This window comes from Cordyceps javanica, chromosome 3 (genome assembly GCF_051103115.1).
Source record: "Cordyceps javanica chromosome 3, complete sequence".
NCBI lineage: Eukaryota > Fungi > Ascomycota > Sordariomycetes > Hypocreales > Cordycipitaceae > Cordyceps > Cordyceps javanica.
The window spans coordinates 5,000,314-5,026,141 of record NC_139297.1 but is presented as its reverse complement, the minus strand read 5'-3'; the positions used below and the strand labels follow the sequence as shown (position 1 = coordinate 5,026,141).

Below are 25,828 nucleotides of genomic sequence, written 5' to 3'. Positions count from 1 at the left end.
TCGGCTGTATCGTCAAAAGCCATATAAATTGAAGTCTTGTTTGTCAGGAATCTGCGCACAATTGAGTGACGGGCTATGAAGAGAGTGGGAATAATATTAGTAGCAGATTAGGAGCGCGTATCGTAATATGTACGGAGTCAGATGCAGGCAGATGCCGCCAAACTTGCATTTCGGAAGCCATTGCGCTCACAGCTAAGTCACACCGCCTCACGATACCCATTTTGCTAGAGTCTTTGTGTGGGAAAGGTTGCAGTGGTGGCCTGGACACTCAATTTCTGCGCTCAAAGATATGCATCACGCCCCACCAAGCCACGGATACTCGGCAGATTCAAATGAGGAGAACATGTATATATTTCATCCGCCTCCGTCACATTAGCAGAGACAAATCGAAAACCATGCATTCTACACCAGTACTTTGCTCGTCACCATGTCTATCCCCCAGAGATGCACAGTTCTCGTAATTGGAGGTGGCCCGGCTGGATCCTATGCAGCTTCTGCCTTGGCCCGGGAGGGAATAAACACTGTGGTACTCGAAGCAGACGACTTTCCAAGGTAAGCAGTATCTGTAGCCCTACCGTCATTGCTTGCTAAGATCCTGTGTTTGCTGTAGATATCACATTGGCGAAAGCACGCTTCCATCCCTCCGGCACTTCTTCAAATTTATTGATTTCTACGATACATTCAACAAACATGGCTTTTATCTCAAGGTTTGAATCGTGGGCACGTTATTTCGCGCAAGCTAATTGTTCGTTTCTATTAGAATGGTGCAGTCTTTCGACTAGCTCAAGGACAGCCAGATGCTTGTAAGACCTTCTCCGCCGTATCCTCGTGCCAGATATGACATGTCTCATCTCTGATAATGAACTTACATAGACACCGACTTTCTTGCGGCCGGCGGACCAGAAGGCTATGCCTGGAATGTCATTCGCTCCGAGTTTGATGATTTGCTGTTTAGGCATGCTGGTACATGTGGAGCTCACATCTTTGACGGAACAAAGGTCGATACACTCCAGTTCCAACCCTTCTCTAGTTCTGAACAGACGGAAGATGCGACAAGCGAAGCGTCCGTCCATGTTGGGCTTGGTAGACCAGTGTCAGCGACGTGGAGTCGGAAAAACGGTGCTTCGGGCTCCATTACCTTTGACTATCTTATCGACGCGAGTGGCAGACGGGGAATTTTGAGCACAAAGTATCTCAAGAATCGCAGCTTCAACGAGAACTTCAAGAACATTGCCAGCTGGGCGTATTGGAAGAGCGAAAATGTCTACGGCGAAGGGACACACATGCACGGCGCGCCATACTTTGAGGCACTCGATGGTGAGCGAATTCGTAGTTCTTACCAACAACACACTTGGCTAATTCTACCGGAATCCTAAGATGCCAGTGGATGGGCTTGGTTCATGCCGCTTCACGACGGAACACGATCTGTGGGTATTGTTCAGCATCAGACAATGGCAGCCGACAAGAAACGACAGCTCGGGTCCCCTTCGGCATCGGACTTTTACAGAGCGTGCCTTGAAATGGCCCCCAAAACGAAAAGCCTCTTGACTGATGCCGAGCTTGTCACTGATCTGCGGTCAGCTTCCGACTGGTCCTATACGGCATCCAGCTACCACCTCATGAATGCTCGGATTTGCGGGGACGCTGGCAGCTTCATCGACCCCTTGTTCTCTTCTGGCGTTCATCTTGCCATAACAGGAGGCTTGTCTGCCGCAGTCACTATTGCCGCGTCCATCAGAGGTGACTGTGACGAGCAGACAGCGGGGTCTTGGCATTCGAAAAAGACGGTCGAAAGCTATACGCGCTTCTTTTTAGCCGTCAGCAGTGCTACGAAACAAATTCGAGCGCAGCACGAGCCAATCCTTCAGGACATGAACGAGGCCGGATTCCAGCGAGCATTTGATCTTTTCAAACCGAGTAAGAGCCGATACTTCAACGATTGCCCAATCCTTGCTAATAACTCTGCACAAGTCATTCAAGGGACAGTAGACGATGTCGACAGCGCCAGCAAGCTCTCACAGACTGAAATTGTCAAGGTTCTGGAATTCTGTTATCGAGCGTTTACATATGTGCCTCCTGAAAAGAAGAATGCTCTATTTGACAAATTAAAGAGCCTGGGGCTCGGTTCTGACGAAAAATCTGCTCTCGACGCCGAGCATTTACAAAAGATTGATGGCAGCCTGACTCCTGACGAGTGTCAGATCTTGGAAATCCTTCGAAGCAGGCGAATGATTCGAGAAGACCCATTTGAAATGGACAGCTTTACACTCGACACAATTGGAGGCTTGGCCCCGAATCTGGTGCACGGCAAGCTCGGACTGGCCGCAGCGAAGCCGGCCGAGATTAATCAGTCCCATTTCTACTCTCCTCAGTTTCTAGATGGGAAGGGGCCTGGTATTAGAGAGGGGAGTATCCATTTACCAACGTCGCGGGTACAGTTGAGCTAGAAGAAGCAGTAAGACATACAAGGCTTGTAAAACTGGTACGCTTCTGTCTGGAAGTTTCTTGTGTCTCGCTTTGCCTTTTTCACATGTAGCGTGGTTTATCTCTGTCTGAGCAGTGCATGGGACATGGCGGGGAACGTTGTCGGCAGCACGGAATGGTTCCATACTACTTTAGCAGTGTTGAAGAGTAACCAGGAGTACCTGGCCATGGGTGCGTGACTTTGCAACAAGAGAGAAGAGCTAACATTTGGAGCTACTAAGCAACGTGGGCATCGGTAACTAGTGTGCGACCTGTGATGGCTCTAATCTGATGTATAGAAAGGGCTACATCTACCTAGGCGTTGCACGATTGTGATTTCACCGGAGCTGGTTTTTAATCTGTAGTCTCCGTGTCGCTGAGGGCATCCCAGGTCGGTATACGACGTTGGTCAAACGAGGTATTAAAGCGGCCCTCCTTGGACTTTTTCTCAACATACCACATGATCGTGTCGCGCACTGATTGCCAGTCTGGTGCAGCTCTGCCTAGAACACCTTCATGGCACAGAACCGCCTCAAGGCCCTCTCGGACCCATCCCACGCAGTTCCAGCCATCCGTATCTGGTCTTAATGGAATTTCATCCAAGATTTTTGTCAAATCCTCTGTTTTATTTATCTTTGCGACCAGTACGCGAACCAAGAGCCTTGTAGTAGGGTTCTCGGTAAGGTTAATCTTCTCCAGTCTCCAGTCTGTGTTCTTGGTCGGCGGTTCGCCTATGAACTGTAATGTATTTTTGACATGGATTTGGGTTCCACAATCTTGCAAAGATTCGCGCTTGGGTGCGACAATAAACGCCCAATGGTACCTTTTCTTTGTAAGCGGTGACCTGTCTTCCCCGTCAAGTAGAAACTAAACGTACTTGTCCTCGCGTCCAGACATCCGTACCGTCCCTGTTCTCGCAAACAGAGCAACATAGAGACGATCCTTGTTGGACGGCATATTCAAATATGAAGTGCAAGCACAACACAGGTGCCTGGGACAATAGAACAAAAGCGCTTTAAAAGGCATCCGAAATCTGTAGGCAGCAGCGACGTGGCAAGGCAGACACGTGATATGCAGGGGATTTCACAGTCGCTAGAATGGGTCGCTCAAGGCTACATCACTTGTTCTATAAATTGAGGGCGTCGTTTCACGGCGCCATCGTGAGATGCTATGATCCTCACTCATCGTGATGTGCCACCATAGCTCCCAGTGAAAGTCTGTATGTTGCACGCTCATGGTGGACGCCCAACCATGCGTCAAAGCGAGGATAAGCATGGCTTGCATGACACATAACCTGAGTCATATTGACTGGAGTTTGCAACAGGTATCACTGGGCTTTTTATCTTGGGGTCAAAATCAGAAAATCAGGACTTGCCGGGGAAAAGTGTTGACACAGGAAAGTAGGAAGGAAGAGAGAAGGAGGAATTCTTGATTGATTGAAGAGCTATCTTCTGCCTGGGGGCATCACTATATATATGGAGTGTTGCTACGTATCTCTAGGTGCACAGCGGCACGTGATTAATTACTCACCATAGTAGATTTCATAAGGTACTTCTTTTTACTAGAAATCACATATAAATAATATTCCACCGAAACACTACGATACTCTCTGTAACCGCTCTTTAAATAGAGTCGACAAACATGGCTCCACACGGAGCTCAAAATCTCAGCCCAGAGGCCATTTGTGCTGCTGTCTCTGCCCTTCAACTAGGTAGCAGCGACCCATTTGTGGATGGAGAGTTCCAAGGGGGAGAATGTCGCATCTTCAAGGTCAGCTTCAAGGAGGACTTGAGCCTTTCAGTTCGTGTAAATCACCCCGCCGACGGAGGCCAACAAGACATCATTGATCATGTCAACATGGAAACGCGCATTCTTCGGTCACTTGAGGCAAAAGACTTCCCTTGGTCCCCTCGATATCGTGCTGCTAGCCTAACCTTTGACAACCCGATTAATTATCCGTTCATGGTGCTTGATTGGGCTGAAGGTGCTCCCCTGAAATGGGACGACAATTTCCCATTGCAGCCTATTCGCGATATCTTACTGGCGCAGTTGGCTGAGATTCAACTGTCCCTAGTAACGTGTACCATGGAGAATCGTATGCCAACTGTGTCGAAGGTAAAAAGGGCAAACTAACCGAGTCCTTCCCAGGATGTACAACTGCTACAGATTTCTTCGAACGACGGATCAGAAACCAGCTTAAACGCGTAAAAGACGGGAAACTTCCTGGCCTCGTTGAGAAGGACTGCCTGGACCAGCTCACATTACTGCCAAAGGTCCTCGGCCGAGATGGACATAGTAGAGCTTTTGCTGTGGAACATGGCGATTTGAAGCCCGCCAACATTATTGTTGACCAGGAGAATAACATCAAATGGTAAGAGAGGAACTATGTATTCTCTATTCACTTTGTCGGAGGTCTGAAGCTGAGTAAGCGGTAGTATTATTGATTGGGGTTTTGCAGCCATGGTTCCCATCGTGCAAGCTGCCAAGCTCCCCTGTTTCCTGTGGACGGATGATTCTGCTACTCGGGTCCCAAGCCAAGCCATGCTAAAGGATCGACAATCATATATCAACTCGATTCCCACACAAGAGTCGCAGGCTGCTCTATACATGAAGCGCTGGCAAGACGTCAAAGACGTTGACTTTCGCATGCTCTATTTGGAATCCATATCCAGCAAGGGGATGCTTGCATCTATGGCTAGTGTAGGTTGGAAGCTTTCGTGCTGCGACCTTATCGAAGAAGTTTAGAAAGTCGAACCGCACTGTAAGTAGAAGTAGGAGGATGGAGATACACTCAGCCCTTCGTCGTCTATTATGGGCATCTTCCAGCGCCATGGATGCGACCTGTTAAGACACTCTCATAGCTGACGAGCAGAAGAAGCAAGCCGAAATTGTCGAACTGGAACAGAGGCGAATCAATCTTGGCGATGATCTGGTTGCTCTGGGCGTACAATTCACCTGTGAGTGATGTGAGATGAGTCGTGGAAGCTCAAATGCACAAAAGCTATATTTTTTAACTGTTATTACGGCCTGTTTGCTAGTTATACCAGGATATATAGTAGCGTGCTTGCGGCTAATCCAGGATTTCTGTGCGATAACTAGGTACTGTCGTAGAGGACCGCGGGCAGTATTCACCGTGCATTTTGGTGTTTCCCCGTTGAGAAACGAACCAAAAGGGTCGGTCTGGATCCATCCTGCAGCTGGAGAGGGATGGGCTGGATAACAGCCTGTCTCCGTTTTGCATGCCTGCCAACTGTGCTTTCGAACCCGGCACCAGCCCCTCGATAACACGCGTCCCAAAGGACTTGTCGCTAAGTCCTAGCTCTACCATTGCCTGCTCGCACCTCTTCAGCCTGACGGTCTTCCCAGCGACGGGGAAAGTCAGCTCTGGATGCGGTTCTAGCACTTTGCCATCCATCATATCACGTAAACCCGCATCGACAGTATCTTTTCCTAGAGTTGCATACAGGGTCTCTCGCCAAAAGGCAGAATTCGTCCCACCCTCGTTCCAGTGTTTGTGACAGATGGACATGATGGTAGAGTGAACCGCGATCTGATCCTGTGCCGACTCCCCTCTCGACTCGGCAGCAGCTCGCAGCTGCGCATCCAAGAGGAGAAAGTACATGAAGCCGCGCCGGTACGACACCAAAATACCGTTGGAGTCGTTTGGTACTTGCCGCAAGGGCGTGCGAAGATACGGGCTCGTGTAATATATTATCAAAAATTCATCGAGTGTCTGGCAGAAATATTCAAAACCCTTTACACCAGCCATGACAGGGAGGTAGAGAGCATAGAAATCAGCAATGCCTGTATCTGCGTTAGCAGAGCGGAGAACTTGGCGGTCAGATGTTGACAACCTTCTATGAACCACATGTTCTGGTATCCGTCTGGCTCATTGCCAAGGTATGCCCAGTTGTGCGTCATTTCGTGAGACATGTAGCGGATAAGCTCTGCATCATGTCTGGGCTTGTCGAGATTGCTGTAGCTAATCATGAAGCAGGAGGCAAAGTTGTGTCCGGAGAAACCACGAGGGATTTTACGAATATATATCTTCATAATGCACTCTGGGTTCTCGAATATTGATCTCGCGTAAAAGAAGATTGGGGCAGCTGCTTTTTGCAGGAGCTGAAAGCAGGCTGGGAGCTCGCCGAAGGTGTATATCCTGGGTGCCTGGTCATCTTTGCGCTGTGTGTTGCTACTGTTTCCCGCGGCGGGGGTAGCTTCGGTCTGGTAGCTCGCAATGGGTCCTACCATGAACACGGAGGAAAGAAGAAGATTGTCTGATCCAGTCTGCGTGGTGCGTTGGGGCCCTTCTCCAAAACTCCAGGACGCAGTTGTGTTGGGCGTTGCGAGAGACAGATCCCATTCGACATGACAAGTGGATACGTCACGGTACGGAACGTGCGGGAGAAACCAGCTGCCCACACCGATAAGGCCGCCCTGATCACGGTGTAGCTCTGTAGATATCATCGGGCTTGTCAATTCGTCGATAGCTGCAGGAGTTACCTCCAACAAGAGGACCACGTCTCCGACAGTATCACGACTAACCGCGACATCAATCGAGCCGTCATCGGCTGTGCTGAACGTTACGTCTAAGCGGCCGTTCCCATCTGTGACACTTGTGTTGGACTCTGAATAACGATGCGGAGGATCATCGGCGGTGGCCGTGAAGAGGCATAGTGACCGCAATTCCTTTCGCTGGGGGGACTCCAGCGTCACAGTCACAAGCAATTTGTCTAAACTCGAGTCGTTACCACGGGGCTGGATTACGACTTCGTATTTTGGTGGGTTTTTCGCCATTTTCGCTAGAATTGTCAATTGTCAGCTTTGCAGGAGATGCTCAGGTTGAGAAGCGTCGCCGGCCAACGCAAGCGTTTCGACACCAGGCTGCCGTCTGGCGGTGCTTCTTTTGAGCCTTTGTCAGCTCGGCAGCACCGCAGGGGAGCTCATAGAGCCACAGGATGGGTACCCGCAGAGCATTGCATACATCACTGTTCTTGCTGTCCTAGACGGAGACATGTGCACGACGAATGCAAGTGGTCATTTCCTGGGGTTTCGGTGGCAGTTGGGAGGAGGGATAGACCCCCCCGAGTGGCTGAGTTGCCTTGTTAAAGCAAAATAAGTCCCCGATTTTCAACAACTAGCGGCCATAGATTAGCTGGGAGATCGTCAGACTGAAGTCCAACTTCAATCCTACGGATTTAGATACCTATCTGAAGGTCGTGTGTTCGAGTCACACTGGCCGCAAGTTTATTTTTTTGTTCTGGTCACAAAATATGCGAGATTCCTCAAACTCTCTCTTTTGGCTCTCTCTCTTCCAGGATCCAAGGTTCCTCGTTTGACACTAGCTTCAATGCATTGGTGGATTTTTCTTTCTTCTCTTTGTCTTGCATAGCACTTTGATCTCCCTCTTATGTGATGCATTGATTTTGGAGAGTCGCTTTCTTCTCTTTATCAACCATCGATCCATTGCTTGACATTGGGAGTTTGTTCCTATCACAAGCACTCTCGTTGCCGACGCTTGCACTGTATTTATTGTTGGTGGTTTAGTTTGCATCGCATCCGAGACAAGGGAAAGAAAGCTCTTTTCAGGTGCAGAGAGAGGTCGCTAGCCCCACTGTAGCTTTTTGCGATAGCATCAACACCTCGAGTTGCAGACAGTCGTCGTCCGCGCCGTGAACAATTTTTGTCTCTTCGTTTATTTTCTTGAGAGAGTGCCGAGGATTTTTGACGACTTCATTGTCCACTCGGTCTATTCGCGCATTCTGAGAATGTCGCACCTGACCAACCCCCTCGCCACGGCGGAGCAACTCTACCGGCGCTCTGCCTTTTCGTCCCTGCCCCAGGACCTCCAGGACGCCATCTTTTTCGCGACGCAATGCCTTACGCAAGCAGCTGGTCTGCTGCTGGAGCTTCCGCAGTCTGTGACAGCACAGGCCAACGTCCTACTGGCACGATTTTGGCTTGTAGAATCGCCAATGGCACACGAATTCAGCGTAAGTTGTCGTGCCTCCAGCCTCCGCCGCAACGCTTGCGACGGGGTTTGCTAATGCGGTATAGGATGTGTCGGCCGCCTCATTATATCTCGTCGCCAAAATGGGATCGTATCCTCGCTCACCTCGCGATGTATCGACCGTATACGCCTATCTGCTATCTCCAACCTCGGCCTTCCTCAGCACGCCGACCACTGCGACGGCCACCGACGAGCCCAACTCGTACTATCAGACCGAGGACCAGTACTATACATTTCAGAAACGGATGCTCGAACTCGAGGCTCGAATACTATACTCTCTTGCTTTCAATGCACACGTCGCGCTGCCACATGGCCTCATGGTCACCTACCTGCAGACTCTCGACTTTCTCTCCCATTCGCAACACGAGATTTCGCTTCGCGCCTCGCAGTACCTCAACACGGCTCTGCTGAGCCCTCAACTACTATATCTCACGCATCAACCGCATGCTCTCGCCACAGCAGCGATATACAATGCAGCACGCGACCTGGCCGCGCCGATGCCCGATTGCGCCTGGTGGGAGGTCTTTGACGTGGACCGCGAGGAGCTGGGCTTTATTGTGGTCGGGATGCGCAGCCTCGAGGGGTGGATCAGGACTCGAAAGGAGGAACTTCCCTCAGTATTGGGGCACGGCATGCCTCGGAGAAAAGACGTTGATGCCGAAATGAAACGGCGAAGTGGCGATGCCGGCAACGCAGAGGATGATGCCGCGAGAATAATCAATGATGAGCAAAAAGAATAATACCCGAGGAACAACCCCTTTACAGCAATCCTCAAGAGTGCGAAAAGTAACACTGATAATACATCAACATACTTTGCGAAACCGGCCACCTACAATGTGCTCGCGCTGCGCAGACCTTTCGAGTTTCGAATCTCATTTATTCTTTGTGACTGTCAAGAGATCCGAGCCTACCCGTCGACCAAATCGCCAATAAGAAAAGTGGTGGTATCCCAAGCTTTGTACGATTCCAGCTTGACCTTGACGATGCTTGATTTTTGGCAATCTGTTTCTATTCCCCCGGCACCAATGTATCAAACCCGCTACATACCAACCCTATCTAACTTGTACTCGTCACACATGGTTGTGTCTCTAATAAGTCATGCAGCTCTTCACACCGGTCTCGGCTGAATACTGTCACTGCCACCAATTACTCCATACGTTGCCATCAGCACCAATGACCAGGGCAGTCATGCGCCCGGTATTAGGGTTCCTGACAGCGTTGACCGCTGCACCGGGTGGTATCACGCTGAGAGGGTTCACATTGGACCAGACCACCCAGTCCGAGCCGGCCGAGTCGCGCGTGCGGCCGGTGAACCGGATGAGACCCGTCCTGTCGGTGCCGAAGAGGAACTGGTTGTCGCCGGCCACGTAGAGCGCGGCGTCGGCCCCGGGCTGGATGGCCGAGCTGCCAGCCACCGCTGTCCAGTCATCGTGCTGGAACCTGTCCGACGTCCAGATGAAGCCGTCGCTGCTGGTGGTGACGAGCAGGGGCGATATCCAATTGTCCCGCGCGGAGATGAGCGCGCCGGGCCGCATGACGCGGGGGTGGACCTGGTAGCAGAACTGCCAGCTCTTGAGCGGCGAGGACCAGGGGCAGCAGCGCGCCACGCCGTGCCCGTCGACGACGTAGATCCTGCGGTTGGGGTCGTCGGCGTTGTCCCCCACGACGGTCAGGGCGGCGGCCGGCGGCACCGCCGTGTCGGGCCGGATCGGCTGCCAGTCCGTCCAGGAGCCGGCGTTGGTCCGGCGCGCGGTGACCATGGTGCCGTTCTGCGAGGCCGCCATCAGCTCGACGGTGGTCCTGTTGCCGTTCCAGGTCACGGTGATGGGCGCGGCGGGGCCCATCCGCGTCGACGTCGAGACGGGATCCCACGCGTGCCAGCGCCCGTCCTGGCTCCGGTACGTGGTCCACACGAAGCCGTCCGCGGCCGTGGCGTACAGCTCCAGGCGCCACTCGTTGATGTTGAAGGTCGCCGCGATGCGCGACCTGACGTCCATCCTGTAGTTGGTCGCCGTCGGCGTCCACGGGACGTACACGCTGGTGTTGTAGTCCGAGGACGTCGTGCAGACGACACCGTCGCTGCGCACGGCAAAGAGCGTAGACGTCGAGTCTTCCAATGTCGATACAAATGCCCCCGGGTTGAACTTGAAGTCGCCCGGCGATACCGAGGTCCAGTCCTGCCAGCCGGGGTAGCCTGCGCGGCGCCCGCGCACAGGCGGCGAGTCAACTGTGTTGTCGCCAGCGGCGGCAACTGCCAAGACTTGCAGGCCGTTAAGAAACAACGTCAAGATTGTGGAATGCTTCATTTTGCGGAAATATTTGCTAATGCTGTGGTGGGTGTAGTGTTGAGTAACTCGATTGCTCTGTCCGCCTATCTGTCTACTGGTGGGAGGTGTTCGGTGCTTTATAGTTTCGGGTCTTGATCGCATACCTTTATGTCACGGTGAGGGTATCGGAGAAACCCATCATTTCATTCCATTTCCGAATCCGTCATTCGCTCTACGCGCAGCACAGTCAATTGCGCAGAGCTAGGCTGCGGCGGCGTTGCGTTTCCGGTGCGTCGTACCCGGCCAAAACCCAGCGTCGGACAATCAGATTTGTCTAGGTCCTGGAGCGGGCCATATTTAGAAGATTGCTGGCAAAGGTTACAAAATATACATGTTCATCAAGACACTCGGCCAATTCCCACCTGTGCAGTGCCTCAGCTCGAAGCTGTACGATCGATGGAGCGATGTGGGTTGACGCGAGACGAGCAGGAGGGCCATCACCGTGTTACGATGTCCTTGAATAAGACGATGCGATGACGATCATACTGTGTAAGTGCACGGTATAGATTACAATTGTTGAAAAGTTGGGCTCGGGCATATCAAATAGCAAGACCACCATATAAAGTCATCAACTTTTGCCGGGCTTTCGGTCTTATTCAGCTTTGAGCAGCCTGGATTGGTGACCCCAACATGGTCACTGCCCCGGCACTAAGTGACCGTGAAGTCGCAATTGACGAACATTGGCGCTGAGCCGCTGATGGGTTACACTGGGGATCGCTCTTCTCTCATTATGGGTGCACCCAGTCGCTTACATCAAGTCTTCAAAGGCTGGATATGCAGAAGCTCGGGACGCACTTCTACAGTCTGTCAGGAGTTGATCCGGAAGGGGCCTCCGGGTGGCAGTTCCGTCGATTCCAAGGAAATTTACGCAATGAGGTTGTCGTCGGGGGCGCAGCTCCTTGAGTCGAGTCTGGTCCTCCTCGCCCACGGAGAGGACCTTTCAATGCCAGAATTGCGAATATACTTGTGCACGCCGGCCCCTGGCTCTAACGAGGCCGGCGGCCCGTTGGCTTTCACAATGTCCGTGACAAGTTTTCATCATGGCAGCCGGGAGGGTGGGCAGCATGGTGTCGCGGAATCAACATGCCGCCGAGCTGAACACGAGAAACCCGTTGTCTTTGCCTGTATACATAGACTATGACTCCTCCTTCCCGCGAACTGTCATGAACGCCCAGACAAATATTTTAGCTAAGCCACGGGTGTGACGGAGGGCATGTGGCACGGTTTCATTCGGGACTTTTGTTGTGAGAATATCCAGCGACGCCAGCTAATACATTCGAAATACTAGTATGGGCGTCATATAGATATAGATGACGTGTTTTATTATATCTTGTTTCATTTCTCTTAATCTCTTGGAATATTCCATGAGCAATCCAACACTCGTTTAGGAGTCTATAAGTGGTCGTCCCAGAGGACGGCAGGGACAGACATGATCGAGCAAGCAGCCCGAGTACTGGTAGCATACACACAATGAGTAGCAAAGGGCGGGGGATGGGGAACAGAGACTTGCCAAGCCTATCGAGAGCTAGCGACGAACAAGGTCGGCCTCTAGCAGCCACGAAAAAAAAGCTTGTCTGCTGATCGTCATGCACACGTACTACCTGGTCCGGGGCATGTGCGCTCCATGCTTGGTGTGACTGGCGAGGAGGAAACATGACTTGTTGGCCCGCCAAGTCCGCTTTCCGGGGTAGGACGACGATAATAACTGCCGACTGATGATGAAAAGGCCTGGGGGGGAAGGGTGAGGCACCAAAATTATGGCCGCGATGTGCATCCCGGGCAGCTGGGAAGGAAAAAGCACATCTTGGCATCCAAAGGCCGTTCTGGAAGGTCTTGGCTGTGGCTGTCTACAGCGGCACGGAGAATGAGCTGCGGTCAGCACTTCTTTTTTTTTTTTTCTTTTCTATTTTCTTTTTTTTTCTTCCCGCCCAGCCTCGCAAAAGGTTGATCCCCCTCCCAGCCGAAATGTAGACGGGGGCAGGGTCACGACTTTCTTGACATGATCGCAAAAGACGATCGATTTTTGGGGCACGAAAAGTGTTCCTGCGTCGGGAATAAAAAAAGAGCGCCGCGGGGAAAAAAAAAACCGTTTCGGGCTGGCATAAAATCCCGTGGTCAAAAGGAAGCTGAAAGAAGAAAGAACAAGTTAAATAAAGAGCGAATGAAACCCGCCACCGTTGCCTCGGGGGTCGCCATCTGTTGGACTGCTGTTAGTGGCGGGCCACATTCTTCTAGAAGGGCTGATTCGGTAGGGGACCTGAATCAGGCTGCGTCACGGCGGGCTGCCCAAACTTGGCATGATGCACATTTTTTAGCGCGACTTTTTTTTTGTTTTTTTTTTTTATTTTTCTTTGCTATAACGCTGGAGTTGTAATCTTGCCCGCAGGTAGGCGTTTACCGAGCTGAAGCCAAGAGGCAAAGTGGTGGGCAATCACCGGAAGGGAGGGGGGTTGCGCAACGCCTGCGCTGTGGGAATGCGTTGTACTTGGGCTGGATCTTGGGGATGATGCCATCCATGTCTCTCTCTCTCTCTTGGTTTGCTCTGGATCAACAGACACGTGTGCTGGGATTCCGCATTGCTGGGTAAGACAACGCCCAGCCGAGATCAACGACGCAAGGTCATCGTCGTTGACCCTCGCCGCCGCCGCCCCTCCCATCCCATCCGACGTCGCATCAGGCGACAGCTTTGCATCGGGTCCAATGCAAAGGAGAAATGGCCCAGCTGTCTCATCAATTTTCTGATCTGCATTCCAACATACTTTTATTAGTCTACTCTTGTATCAGTCCAGGCGTACCAGTACGTCCGACGGCACTGTCGCCGTGTCCACGTTGAATTCATACCATAATGCCAAGTCGTTGAAAGGTTTTTTTTTTTTTTTTGCATATTCTAGCCAGAGCTCATTTGCCACAAAAGTCCGGGGGCTAGCCTCGTTTTCTTTTCTTCACCCCCAAGGAACAGTTGTGGGTGAGCGCGTGGATGCGTCGGATCGCCCCCTCTACTTACTGATACGACAGCGGCTTGTTGTATGCTCAAGCCATCTCGGCCCATTGCCCACCACCACCACCACCACAAAAGGGCTCAAACAACTTTGCGCGGCTTGATTGTCCATCGTACATGGCAAGACTGGCGGAGATTTCGCAAATCATAACCCCCCCTGGGCAGGCACCAGAAAAGTGGAAAGCAGTGGAAAGCAGGATTGAAAATCAAAAGGGAAAAAAGTTTCAGTGGCACATATTACTACTTGCGACGCCAACTTACTCGGACGCCCGAGACTCTGCACAAGCTAGTTAGCTGTTGTACTTTTGTGGGCAAGCCTTTATTCGCCTTCTCGCGCTTTTTCCTAGCTCCGTATCTCCAAGGGTCTCCCTTCTTCCTTATGTTGCTCTTTTTTTACATCCCCAACTCCACTGCGCTATGCTCTGTTCAGAGCCGGCGGGCTTGCTCTAATCAAGGGGGGAGGGGGCTGCTGCTCCTTGTTATCACTGCCATGTCCTTGCCGTGTTATTACCATTGGGGGGAAGCGCCTTACTAGCCTTTTAGTAACTCCAAGCATGAAAGCCTTTGCCAGAAAATGGCTCACCTGCACACCTCGGGGTCGACGTGGAGACCAAGTATTAGTATCCTGCGCGCGCTGTTGTAACTTTGTGACACGGGTGTCTCGATTGCCCGCAACCCAGATCAAAAAAGGGGGCTGCGCTCACTGGAAACGGACCAGACTGATGATGATTGATGAGACGAGTAGTTTTAGAGTAGCCGACAACCTCCAAAACTGACGCCAACATAACCGCCCACAACGTGCGTCTTTCATCTCGCTGTAATCATGCTTCTTAAACTGTCTGGCTCGAGGGCCTGATGAAACCCGTCTCAAGCCTCCGTGGAGTATCCGGGTTGGTCTTGGGATGGGTCTGCCGCCTTTGCCGTTTCGTCCGGCCGGCCTTCGTCCTCCCCTCCGAGCCGGACGCTGGTTGGCTGGGCGTGCGAGTAATACACCAGACGCCATTTGGCGACCCTCCTTCGGTGCCGGAATGGCACCTCCATCCCCCCCCCCCCCCTCTACTAAATCCAGTGCTCCGTAAAATTGGGACTTTGCTGATATCGTAGCCATGGTTGGGAACATTATAAAGTCCCCTATCTGCCCTGTTGTTTCTTTTCCTACTTTTGAAGTCTGATCTGTTCTACCTTTCCTGATCATCTATACATTTCACCTTTATCACCACCTTTTTTTTTCTTCTGGAGGAGTCTGTCACAACCCACAATCGTTTCGCACACAACCAACGTATAACACAACGTCCCACGTCCAAAACCCTCAACATGCCTGAAGCCTCTTCCCAGCCTACCTCGGCCGCTGCTGCTGCTGCTGCTCCTGCGGCTGGCGCTCCTGTCAACCACTTTGGTGAGAACAGGGGCATCAAGTTCCAGATCAAGACCGGCACCAGCAAGTGGGCTTGCACCATCCAGGACCGCTCTCACTAGTACGTCGAATAAGATTCCCCATCACACCTAGCGATGCGTCGACGTGGTTGTGGCATAGTTGTACAGGCCCGCGTGGATAGTAGTTGCTAACTCGTCTGACAGTGAGCGCACCAAGGCCGCCCGTACCGGTTCTACCGATTCTGTTACCTCCTCCGCCTCTTCCGTCTCCAACAGCTCCCATTAAACCATTTGTGTGAGCACCGTGTCGCGGCGCCATACCCTTGCCCAACAGCACATCACAACAGCAACATGTGGTGACATGATATCTCGGCACGAGGGAAAATCCTTCCTCGATTACTTTACAAATACATCCGACATCTCGCCCAAGGACCGCCGTTGATGAACAATTGGCGCTTACTACAGCGCTAGAAGCATTAATTTTTTTTTTTTTTGGGACGGAGCGACTAGTTCAGAACTTTCGAATGCTCTTCCTTTTTGAGCATTAGCACCAACGGTCACACATGACTGAACGTTTACATATTTAGAATGATTTGAGCAGATAATAAAATACAGTGTACAAATATCGCAAAACACAATGCTAAACCTGGAGGACCTTGGTAACCCCGTAAAATCAGACCTTTTCCGCAGCGCGCTTCCCCCCCACAGACCTAATAGCTCAAATCACAACAGCCCCTGTTCACCCGCCAAGCCTGCCACGAGTGTTCTAGAGCTTTTCCTGGACGAGAAGGTGTCCTCGTGCGGCTGGCGGGGCGGTACTGGTGGCTGCATATTGTTGATGACCAGTAAGTAAACCAATGCTGAAGCTGCAAGAGTGAGAGAGCGCGCCAGTGGACCAGGGCACACCCTGGGAAATTAAGACGAGACCCCCTGGTGCCCCCAGGCGCACATTAGGTTGCGGCAAGCCAGGGCCAGGGCGTATGTGGCTGGCTAGGCTGTTTGCAATACCGATCGTGAGCATGGGTTGGGTAGCGAGAGATACTTATCCCTGTGTTCTGGTAGTGTTGAGCGACATAATAAACTAGTTCCAGGCAGCGTGCGGATGATGATGGGTACGCTGGACCGAGCAACAAAAACAAGGAAAAATTACTGGTCACTGGATCATAGAGAAACTCTACGAGGGTATCGATAAGCATCACGTTGCGACGAGCGATCTACAATTGCCATTTTATGCGACTTCATTAGCTGATTTCATCTGCTAGTAGTAGTAGAACACGTCTAGTCTACTCGTCCTCCTGCAGCACATTGTATTCACGGCCAAGTCCAGCTTTTACACTTGCGGTTCAATCTCATCCACTGTCGGGACCCTGTTCAGCTTGATTTCGAAAAATGCAGCAAACGACTGCACCGAGTCCCAGATCATCTGGGTGTCTGGTTTCGAGACACCGATACGGCGCGTGCCGCGAATGTGCCAGCCCGTTTCCAGCTTGAGGTTCTGGCTCATGATGCAGGGCAAAACCACCAGCTGCGTCTCTACATCGTCCAGGACCTGCCTGTCCGACAGGAAGAGGCCGTAGGTGACGACCAGCGACGTCCAGGAAAAGTCCTTGTGGGCGTCAAAGAGGCCGATGGTGTCGGCGGCGTTGCGGGTGTAGATTTTGAGGAACCACTCGCGGGCGCGCTGCTCGTTGTCCGCGTCCGGCTGCCACCCCCGGCGCGTCTCCGACAGGTCGCGGTCCTCGGGACGCTCCACCGCCGCAATGGCCAGGATGGACTCGATGGGCTTGCAGACGCCAATGACGCAGATGGACTTGAAGAGCGCCTCGCGCAGGCGGCGCACCAGACGCTGGCGGGACTCGCTGCTCTGGAACTCGGGCTGGGCGATGAGGTACCGGTAGAGGTGGGCGGAGAACTCGGGCTCCGGGCCGGTAGCGATGCAGGACAATGCCAGAATGTACCATCGATCGTCGCCGAGCTGCGTTTCCTTGAATCTCGTCTCGATTTGAGCAAACAACTCGGTCAGCTCCGGCTTCGGAGCGGCCGGGGCGGGTGACGTGACGTCGGACATGGTGCCGTTCTGGCGTAAACGGTAATGCAGCGTTTCTCCGAGGACAGCACACCTGATGGAGAATGAAGCGAGCCTATTCTGGCGGCAGAAAGAAAGAGAGGCAGGCAGCGATACCGAGCATACCCATCACCAACCTGTCCCAAAACGAAATGCTGGACCTGGGTTTTCTTGCCAGCCAAGCTGCTGCCCCACTGGCCGTGGCCGGCGATTGCGGAGTGAGACTTCTGCAGCTGGTGGTTGGTGCATTGGGCAAAAGAGTATGCGTCCGCCCGTCACTACAGAGCAAGACAGTCTCATCCCGCACCTCTTTCAGCAAGACAGTGGCTTGCGAGCCTCGAAAGGCGAAAAGGAAAGAAAAAAAAAAACTTGCATCATCATCTTCACAATGCATCAAGCCTTTCCGACTCGGACGGCTCCGTTCAGCGGCCGACACGCCCTAGCAGGAGCGGAGCCCCACCGCTAACATGTGGTGGAACCAACCGGAAAAGAAATCCGGGGAACCTCGTCTCTGGTATTTTCACTTTGCAAACATCGATATTGCAGGCCAATTTAGGATATACATCTATGCATGTACCCTCATATTGTCTCTCTTCGTGTGTGTGGATACAAGTCTCACCTGTGCACGCTGGCCTGCTGCAGTCGCATCGGACGCTGCGACAACACACCCTTGGCCGACGCCCTACGCCAACGCCCTCTGTCCGCCCGCCACCATGAATCACTTTGACTTGGCCTTGCCCGGGCTCGACCAGGACCTCGCTGGCATCGACAATGACGGCGCTCAATACGACATCTTCCAGGACTGGGACGTATTGAATGAGTTCTCGCTTCTCGGACAGCAGCTGGACGAGCAGCCGGCGCCGGAAGAGAAGCCGTACGGCGGACTCGGGACCGACGAGTCCTGTCAAGCGGCCATCCAAGACAGTGAAACCCCGGAGACGACACCAATGTCCCAGACCGCTTCCATACCGTACTTTCCGAGCCCCCCGGTGACCACGCCGTCAGACACGGCCGGCGCCAGGCCCGGCTTCCCGCAGAGCGCCGTCAGGATCCTGCGCCAGTGGATGACGGCCAACAGCCACTACCCGTACCCCACGCGCGAAGACAAGGAGATGCTGAGCACCATGACAGGCCTCAGCCAGACGCAGATCATCAACTGGTTCGCCAACGCGAGGAGACGGGCCAAGATGTCTGCGCCGCTGCGTCCGTCCGCCTCCGCGGCGGAATCGACCACGCCGATGGACATCCCGGCGCGCCGCGCCACGCCCGGCATCCTCGAGGGTCTCAACCCGATGCAGCGCTGGGAGAATTCCCCGCCAGACAATGAGCCTGCCGATGTCGCCGCCATCCTCGGCGCCGTCAAAGCGGCCCGCATCCCCGCCTCCCCCAGTGAGCGCTCCTGCCTCACGCCCGCATCACGCTACTCCGACGACAGTTCCAGCGTGGGCTTCAGCAACGGCTCGTCCTTTGGGAGGTATGACGCTCAGTCGAGCGAAGGCTCCGTCCGGTCCGCCCGGTCGTCCCAGGGCGGCGTCTCCCTGTCTCCCTTCCCGGACAGCCACTCGGCGAGGCGCAGACGCCGTCGGAAGCGCGCCGGCCTCCCCGCCCACACGGCGTATCCCATGACCACCCGCGGCGCGTTCCAGTGCACGTTCTGCGCCGAGGACTTTCAAACCAAGTACGACTGGCAGCGACATGAAAAGACTTGGCACCTGTCCATTGATCGTTGGGTGTGCGCTCCGACCGGCCCTCTGGCGGTCCATCAAGTCACGGGATCTCTGACATGCGTCTTTTGCTCGCAGCCGAACCCGGATGCAGCGCACTTTGAGTCGCACAACTTTTCTCTCTGCAGCAGTCGAACCCTGACCGAACGCACGTTTTACCGCAAAGACCACCTCACCCAACATTTGCGGCTCGGCCACCACGCCAAGGTTCCAAAGGAGACGCTGGAGACCTGGAAGGCAGCCTCTCCCGAGATTCGGTCGCGTTGCGGCTTCTGCAATACTATATTGCATAGCTGGACCGCGCGCGTTGATCATCTTGCGATGCACTTCAAGAATGGGGCCACAATGGAACACTGGACAGGAGATTGGGGCTTTGACGAAGCTGTCCTTCGAACCGTGGAGAATTCTATACCACCATGTATGTGTTGACAAGTACGACATTGCCCATTCATTCATTTACTGATAAAAATGCAACAGATTTGATCCATCTAGAGAAGATATCACCACTTCCATATGTAGCAAGTAGCGTGTCTCCTTGGACACCGAATAGTCCTTACGAACTGCTCAGCATGGAACTAGAATATTGGATAGCCAACCATACCGACGATACCGGCAGTCCTCCCACCGACACCGAGATCCAGCTAGAGGCATGTCGCATCATTCGCAGCGCTGATATCCTATCTACAGATCCTGCTATCACGGCCGGCTCCTGGTTGCGGGATCTCATCATGTCGTGTAAGGAAATCACACGCGACGCCATGTTTCAGTCAGTCCGGGGCCAAGCAGAGAATCGAATGTCGGCACTGCGCATCAATGGCAAAGATAACATCTTTCAAGACTGCATGTTTGAAAGCGAACTTGTGCATTTCACCCTCTCCCTTCCACAAGACGGCAAGGAGGTGGCGAATTGGGAGCTGCAGGTAGAAGCGGACCGCATCTTGCGGCGGGCCCAGCAAACATCAAACTCGACCAAAGACAATGTTCTGAATTGGCTGCTCAGGCTCACATACAATTCCACCGACTGGCTAGTTGACTTCCGCAAGCGCCTTTTCCAGGCCGTTCAGCAGGGCGAGGAAGCGAGCGAGATGCACCCTTCCGCGGCCGACGCGGGTATGCCGGATGCCAACGCCCTCGGCGCCGACTCTCCCGTGGTTCTCGATCCGGCCGCCGCGCAGCAGGACCCGACCAAAGAACGTCATAGAGCAGCGGCTGCGAGACGCAAGGGATTCTACGACCTCAACGACGCCAACGGATATCGCCGCCTCGCCCGCGGGCTTGCCCGGTTCGTGGCATCGTCCATGTCGGACTGCAACCCGAACAAGCATATCCCTAGCGACGAGGAGATCCAGCAGCAAGCTCGGTGGCTCGAGTACGGGGAAGGCGATCCTTGGAACCAGACGGCGGCAGATCTCCCAGACTGGCTGGAGCGATTTAAGCGCGATATTGGATTACTGCCCCGGGACACGGGACCAGGGCTGGGGTTGATCAAGCGCAAGATATAAAGCTGAAGCGTTGATACGGCATCGTATACCAATGCAATGAACACATTTAAAAAGAAAATACGCAAACAATGGAAACCATGTGAAGACTGTAGATAAGTTGAACAAGAAAACTTTAGCAATGAAACGACTACAGCTGATAGAGCCAATAGCATTCTTTTGTGGTTATGTATGTGGCAAAATGCCTATTAGATAAGATACTATGTCTTGATAACCACTTCCTTGCTTGTCCCCAACTTGAATATGCCTCCGCTGTAATCGTATCTTAAATGCCGCTCGAGTTATTAATCGGGTCCCTGTCTAATGGGGGGGGGGAAAGAAGGGTTGCTAACAGATTCCTCATTAGAAGTGCACACTAGAAGTTAAGAATACGAATCATGGTCAACTTTGTCACCTGCTCATACATATCATCTGACGAGGTACACGCTCGACATCTCTCCGTTTAGCGCCGCCCGCTTAATCGTCATACTTGGAGTAGGCAGGCGGCTCCTCCCCGGGCACGTCGTCGCTCATCATCGACGCCTGCACGTAGCTCAGCTCGTGCATCATGATGCGGCCGTTGAGCAGGCCGAGGGCCAGGCGCCGCCCGTCCGGCGACACGGCGGCGGCGGTGGCGTAGTTGCCGCCGTTCTGCGTCCAGTGCAGGTGGCCGAGGCTGGAGCCGTCGTCGGCGCGGACCAGCTCGACGCCGCCCTCGACGCGGCAGACGAGGACGCGGGCGTCGGCGGACAGGGCCAGCGGCCAGAGCTCGACGGCGCGCACCGCGTCGAGGTCGTAGCTCCGCAGCGCGTCCGTCGCCGGGTGCCACCGCACCACCTGCCGGCCCCAGACGGAGAGGACCGCGACGTTGCCGCCGCCGTCGTCCCCGCCGTCGTCCGGCCGGACGGCAAGCAGGCTCGCCCCCGGGCAGCCTCGGGCGTCGACGCGGACGCGGTGCAGGCACTGCCCGGGGCTGCTGCTGCCCGCCACACTGTTGATCCGCTGCACGCCGTCGGCGCCGAGGCTCACGACGCTCCGGCCGTCGGGCATGTACGCCAGGTGCGTGATCTTGGCGAGGTGGCCTGGGACGCACGCCAGCACCCGCAGGCCGGATGCTTGCTGGTGCTGGACCATGTCCGGCAGCCTGATGACGTACATCTCCGTCGGGTCCTCGCCGCTGCGGCCAATCATGCGCGTGCCGTCCGGGCTGACGGCAATGGGCTCCGTGACGGGCACGTTATGGACGTGCGCGGCCTTTTTGCGGCTCCCGACCTCGATCTGCGCCATGTCAATGTCCGTGTCAAAGTACCGGGCGTCGTCGGGGCCGTTGCCGTGCGGCCTGCCGTACAGGAACACGAGCGGCACGTGCGGCACCGCCACCTCGGGCGGCGCCTTCTCCTTGCCTTTGCGACCAAAGAGGCCGCTGCTGCTGCTGCTGCTGCTGCCGCCGCCGCCGCCGCCGCTGCGGGGCGCCGGGAGCTGCCGGACCGTCTCCGGCCCAAAGGCGAGCCCCCGAGCGCCGTCCGCGGCCCGCACCCGGTAGTCGTGCGCGATGGGTCCAAACAAGCTGCCGAGCGTCAGGGCCGCCCAGTCTGCGGCCGTGGCGTCAAAGACGTGCAGGTGCTGCCAGCGCCGGTTGTTGGCCACGGGCACCGTGCAGTGGTGCTGGGACAGGGCCGCGAGCCGCGAGCCGCCGGGCGAGAAGGCCAGCTGGCTGACGCGGCTGTGGCTGGCCTGCGAGGCGGCCACGAGTCCCAGAAACCGGATGATGATGGACGTGTAGGCGGCCGTGCCGGCGGGGGAGGGAAGTGACGACGACAACGACGACGAGGCACCGTCGTCATCGGCGGAGATGGCCGCGGCGTTGGTGACGGAGGGTGGCACGGGGCCTTTTCTGAGGACTTCGTTTTCGGACATTTTTGGATTTTAACAATTGATAACAAAAATACGTTAAAATCTTTATTCCTCCTGGCGGGAGCCTTTTACGCCGACCCGCTGTGTCGTAGAAGCAGCATGTGTCGGCGTCGAGCCGCGCATGAGGTCCAGGGTGACGTATGGAATAAGGATTTCAGGCTACCCAGAGGGGGGCCATTGTGCGCTTTCTAATCTGCACAAATTTAGCCGGATATTTTCCATGGTACCGAACAAGCAGATGTAAACGAGGCTGTGCGAAGGAATATCCCCCCCTCTCGCGCGCGCGACGGCACGGCAAGGCTGAGTTAGTCAGCCGAATCCGACGACAATGGCACATGCTGATGGACACACTAGGTCACAAACAGAGGCTGATGCACAAGTGTTTTCCTTGGTCTCTGCAAAGGGCAGTCTTTAGCTGCTTCATGGGTAGCTTTCGATTATGCATTGTTGGCTGGATCGAGATGAGGGCCGCGTAGAGCACACTCGGCTGGAAAGCCAGGCTCGGGCATTGGATGTCTCGAGCTAAACATGTGAAAATGGGGGTGAAAGGGGCACTTTTTACTCCAAATGTTTGCGAAAGGTGTTGCAAAATATTTTCTTCTTTCCCAAGATAATTGGCGTTATTACTCGTCTTGGGTGCAGTGTGAGTCTTGGCCTCTGGGCTTTGCCTCATTATTTCTAGCAGACGAACAAAAGGCTCTGCGACGGAGCTGTAAAGCCCTGCTCCCACAGCGCTGAAAGCCCCCGGTGTGATTTTTTTTATTATTCGACAACATTTCAGAGTTCTCATGGAACACGTTGTTCCGTCTTTGGCGACTCTCCGAGCGGCAATGCTTGATGAGCCGCGGGAGCTGAGCCCCTCCATTTTAAATCCAACCTCCTGCCCGATCTATGACAACTACCACACCAAGACCCCTTATTTCGAATTATTCTGCTTCTGCGCCGATTCCTTGTCGGATCGGTCCCAGTGAGTCGGTACTTGCCTCTTTACATCCGGGCGAGACGCCTGATGGGGAGGTTTCGAAAGCTCATCCTTACTTTTTGTGTCCATTGTTAGCCAGCCAAGAAGAGACAGGACAGAGAAGACGGAATCGGCTCATTTTCGTTCTTTTTTCTTCGCCTCCGTCAGTCGCCGCCAAACATCAATAAGGGAGACTTTACGTTGGCTCATGGGAGGACTGCGAGGCCGTTACGGCCTTCAACTGTCCCTCCTCCCCGGTCTTGGACGTCTTGAAGCGGCGCTGCCCGGGGAGGCGTCTCGGCAGCGAGCCGCGCAAGGTGCTGAGAATGGCTCGCATGATTATGGCTCTGTGTGCAAGAAAGAAAAATTCGCAAGCTTCTATCCATCAGATGTAACTCCGAGCGTGTCGACACAAACTTATTTATAGCGGCGATCACTCATTCGCAAGGCCGAGGTGACGTCAACGTGATGCCCTCATTTTTCGTGTACCTCGCTCCATCATCCACTCTAGTACGGTTTAGACACCTGACCCTCTACCAGTATCATATCTCCTGAATGGAAACGGCACCTAATTATGAGGAATCAATTACATATTTGACTGTTCTATCCATCCATCTGCTGCACGCCCGTAGTTTCTTTCCTAATTCACAAATACTTTTAGATGATGCGTAATCGAGAAAACAAAGTAGATTGGTAAGAGTAATAAAGTAGTAATGGCTAAAACTATGGTATCCTCCAAAAAGAAGCGAAGGCGCGCAAAAGAAAATCTAGCTATGTCGTTTCCATTCATTTCAAGTCGTTTCATAATATCCAAGAAAAAAAATAATGCGCTTAGACAGTTGCCTGCCGAAAGCACCGGATCATTCTACCTGTACACAGGGACAGTCGCAAAGATTAGTTATACACGATTATTGGTCGATGCCCATCAGTTCCAAAAGAAAAACGCCGTTAGGATGGTGATAGATCGTTCAAAGTAACAAAGTAAATAGATTCAAGATTTTGCGCCAGTCATAAAGCGCCGAGTAGCATCGGGCCACAGCGAGCTGTCAAAATGGATATCAGGATTGAGTTCCGCGAGTAGCGGTGCTGTGGCGAGGCCTTGACCGGGACCAGGTCGGAGGCTGGGAACCGCGCCGTTTGACTTTTGCTGATGCTTTTGCTCGAGCGTCGTGATCGGCATGTCAATAGCAGTCGGCAGGGGCAGTTTTGAGGGGTGTGGACATTCCGGTCGGCTGAAGTGAGTTTCGACAAGACTGAATGCCGTTTCGCTGCGGCCGAGTTGAGCGCCGCCGTCTAGTTCGCAGTCAGGGCTAGAAGTGCGTGATATGCAGGAGGCGACGCTCCCGTTGTCGTCCAGCTGTGCTCTAGCTAGCGGTTGAGTGTTGGCAATGGTATTGTCTGTTTGCTTTGCCGTTTGGGGAGTCAGCAATGCATGGTCGTCTTGCTGAAGCTGAGGAAGCGGTGCGTTATTTTTCTGTTGGGGACCGATTTGCTTAGCGGTCGTCACCCTTCTGTCTTGCTGTAAGTTGCTCTCGGGAATAGCCGCGGCATTGCCGTATGGGTACGTCATTGTCGCAGGAGGGACAGTGGCCAACTGTGCGGTGCTTTGAGGAGCGATGTTTCCATGGTAGCTTTCGTGGCTAGTGTAATGGGGAATGGTCGCATCCAACCTCGTCATGGTTGGAGGGGTTGTGTAAGAGTCGTTGCTTTGAAAGACAGTAGATTGGGGCATGCTTGCGTCCGGCTGCCCGACAAATCGGCGGGCGGCAGAGGCAGAGTCATTCAGTGACGAACCGCTGAAGGAACCAGCAGTGGAATGCTCTTGCTGCGGCGAAGTCATTCGTGAGGTGGCCGCGACATTGGTGCCTAACTGCAAAGTGCTTTTGGACATCTCAGAGGCTTTATCCAGCTGGGCAATGGTGCGGGAAATGTCAGAAGCACTGTGCGCCTGTTGCTTGGGAAATAGCTGGCAGTTCGAAGCATTGCTATCCCGTCGCGCGACAGAGTCCGGCATACTAGACGCATTGTCGGGCCGCAGCGCAGTGAATATAGGTATGGTGGAGTCCCTGCTATCCGGTCGCGTAGTTGGCAGCGGCACGTTGCTAATTTTCTCAAACTGCGGAAGAAATTGAGGAACACTCAAAACATTGTCGGACCGCTGCGCGATTGATTGGGAAATGGCAGATGCCTCGCTCAGCGGACCACTTGTCTGCAGTGTGGCCAAGTGCTCGTCCGTTTTGGGGCCGAAGATTGCTTCCAGCGCCGATTTTGCGGCGCCGTTGCGTTCCAGATCCTCAAACAGCTCGGTGTTGATTCTCTTGGTAAGATCATACGACGGGGAAGTGCTACCAGGGTATGCGACAGTTTCTTCGCTAGGTGACCACATGGAGATGCCGCTGTCGCTGGTTTTGAGGTATTGAGAAGTTTGCATCGGAGGCGTCGGGTGTTTTGGCATTGCGAATTGCTTCGGGGGGGTTGATTGCATCGGAGGTGGTACCGGGACAGACGACGCTG

At 53.8% G+C, this 25,828-nt stretch overlaps 11 protein-coding genes and 1 non-coding gene across 12 annotated transcripts; 6 read left to right on the top strand and 6 right to left on the bottom strand.

Annotated features, from left to right (window-relative positions):
- Positions 1–427: 427 nt before the first annotated feature.
- On the top strand, positions 428–2,447 carry V2A60_005697 (NAD(P)/FAD-dependent oxidoreductase; the record flags this gene model as incomplete). The annotated part of the gene is made up of 6 exons (XM_083257004.1): positions 428–552; positions 611–707; positions 761–803; positions 874–1,317; positions 1,378–1,917; positions 1,972–2,447. 6 exons carry the CDS (start codon positions 428–430, stop codon positions 2,445–2,447), a joined length of 1,725 nt encoding a protein of 574 aa, XP_083113130.1.
- A 370-nt stretch (positions 2,448–2,817) lies between these two features.
- V2A60_005696 (uncharacterized protein) lies at positions 2,818–3,420 on the bottom strand (the record flags this gene model as incomplete). Its single annotated transcript, XM_083257003.1, has 2 exons — positions 2,818–3,286; positions 3,341–3,420. The coding sequence occupies 2 exons, from the start codon at positions 3,418–3,420 to the stop codon at positions 2,818–2,820; spliced, it is 549 nt and encodes a 182-aa protein (XP_083113129.1).
- A 684-nt stretch (positions 3,421–4,104) lies between these two features.
- On the top strand, positions 4,105–5,208 carry V2A60_005695 (aminoglycoside phosphotransferase family protein; the record flags this gene model as incomplete). The annotated part of the gene is made up of 3 exons (XM_083257002.1): positions 4,105–4,558; positions 4,612–4,834; positions 4,899–5,208. The coding sequence occupies 3 exons, from the start codon at positions 4,105–4,107 to the stop codon at positions 5,206–5,208; spliced, it is 987 nt and encodes a 328-aa protein (XP_083113128.1).
- A 64-nt stretch (positions 5,209–5,272) lies between these two features.
- Positions 5,273–7,260, bottom strand: V2A60_005694 (uncharacterized protein; the record flags this gene model as incomplete). The annotated part of the gene is made up of 3 exons (XM_083257001.1): positions 5,273–5,418; positions 5,728–6,267; positions 6,318–7,260. 3 exons carry the CDS (start codon positions 7,258–7,260, stop codon positions 5,273–5,275), a joined length of 1,629 nt encoding a protein of 542 aa, XP_083113127.1.
- A 343-nt stretch (positions 7,261–7,603) lies between these two features.
- Positions 7,604–7,707, top strand: V2A60_005693. The gene has a single exon. It is a non-coding gene; the product is annotated as a tRNA-Phe (tRNA).
- A 524-nt stretch (positions 7,708–8,231) lies between these two features.
- V2A60_005692 (cyclin-like protein) lies at positions 8,232–9,213 on the top strand (the record flags this gene model as incomplete). The annotated part of the gene is made up of 2 exons (XM_083257000.1): positions 8,232–8,456; positions 8,521–9,213. 2 exons carry the CDS (start codon positions 8,232–8,234, stop codon positions 9,211–9,213), a joined length of 918 nt encoding a protein of 305 aa, XP_083113126.1.
- Positions 9,214–9,606: 393 nt separating this feature from the next.
- On the bottom strand, positions 9,607–10,779 carry V2A60_005691 (uncharacterized protein; the record flags this gene model as incomplete). The annotated part of the gene is made up of 1 exon (XM_083256999.1): positions 9,607–10,779. One exon carries the CDS (start codon positions 10,777–10,779, stop codon positions 9,607–9,609), a length of 1,173 nt encoding a protein of 390 aa, XP_083113125.1.
- A 4,333-nt stretch (positions 10,780–15,112) lies between these two features.
- On the top strand, positions 15,113–15,458 carry V2A60_005690 (uncharacterized protein; the record flags this gene model as incomplete). Its single annotated transcript, XM_083256998.1, has 2 exons — positions 15,113–15,240; positions 15,377–15,458. The coding sequence occupies 2 exons, from the start codon at positions 15,113–15,115 to the stop codon at positions 15,456–15,458; spliced, it is 210 nt and encodes a 69-aa protein (XP_083113124.1).
- A 1,044-nt stretch (positions 15,459–16,502) lies between these two features.
- On the bottom strand, positions 16,503–17,240 carry V2A60_005689 (uncharacterized protein; the record flags this gene model as incomplete). Its single annotated transcript, XM_083256997.1, has 1 exon — positions 16,503–17,240. One exon carries the CDS (start codon positions 17,238–17,240, stop codon positions 16,503–16,505), a length of 738 nt encoding a protein of 245 aa, XP_083113123.1.
- Positions 17,241–17,950: 710 nt separating this feature from the next.
- On the top strand, positions 17,951–20,463 carry V2A60_005688 (uncharacterized protein; the record flags this gene model as incomplete). Its single annotated transcript, XM_083256996.1, has 2 exons — positions 17,951–19,379; positions 19,439–20,463. 2 exons carry the CDS (start codon positions 17,951–17,953, stop codon positions 20,461–20,463), a joined length of 2,454 nt encoding a protein of 817 aa, XP_083113122.1.
- Positions 20,464–20,916: 453 nt separating this feature from the next.
- Positions 20,917–22,356, bottom strand: V2A60_005687 (WD40 repeat domain-containing protein; the record flags this gene model as incomplete). Its single annotated transcript, XM_083256995.1, has 1 exon — positions 20,917–22,356. The coding sequence occupies one exon, from the start codon at positions 22,354–22,356 to the stop codon at positions 20,917–20,919; it is 1,440 nt and encodes a 479-aa protein (XP_083113121.1).
- A 1,949-nt stretch (positions 22,357–24,305) lies between these two features.
- V2A60_005686 (uncharacterized protein) lies at positions 24,306–25,769 on the bottom strand (the record flags this gene model as incomplete). The annotated part of the gene is made up of 1 exon (XM_083256994.1): positions 24,306–25,769. One exon carries the CDS (start codon positions 25,767–25,769, stop codon positions 24,306–24,308), a length of 1,464 nt encoding a protein of 487 aa, XP_083113120.1.
- Between the last annotated feature and the right edge of the window lie 59 nt (positions 25,770–25,828).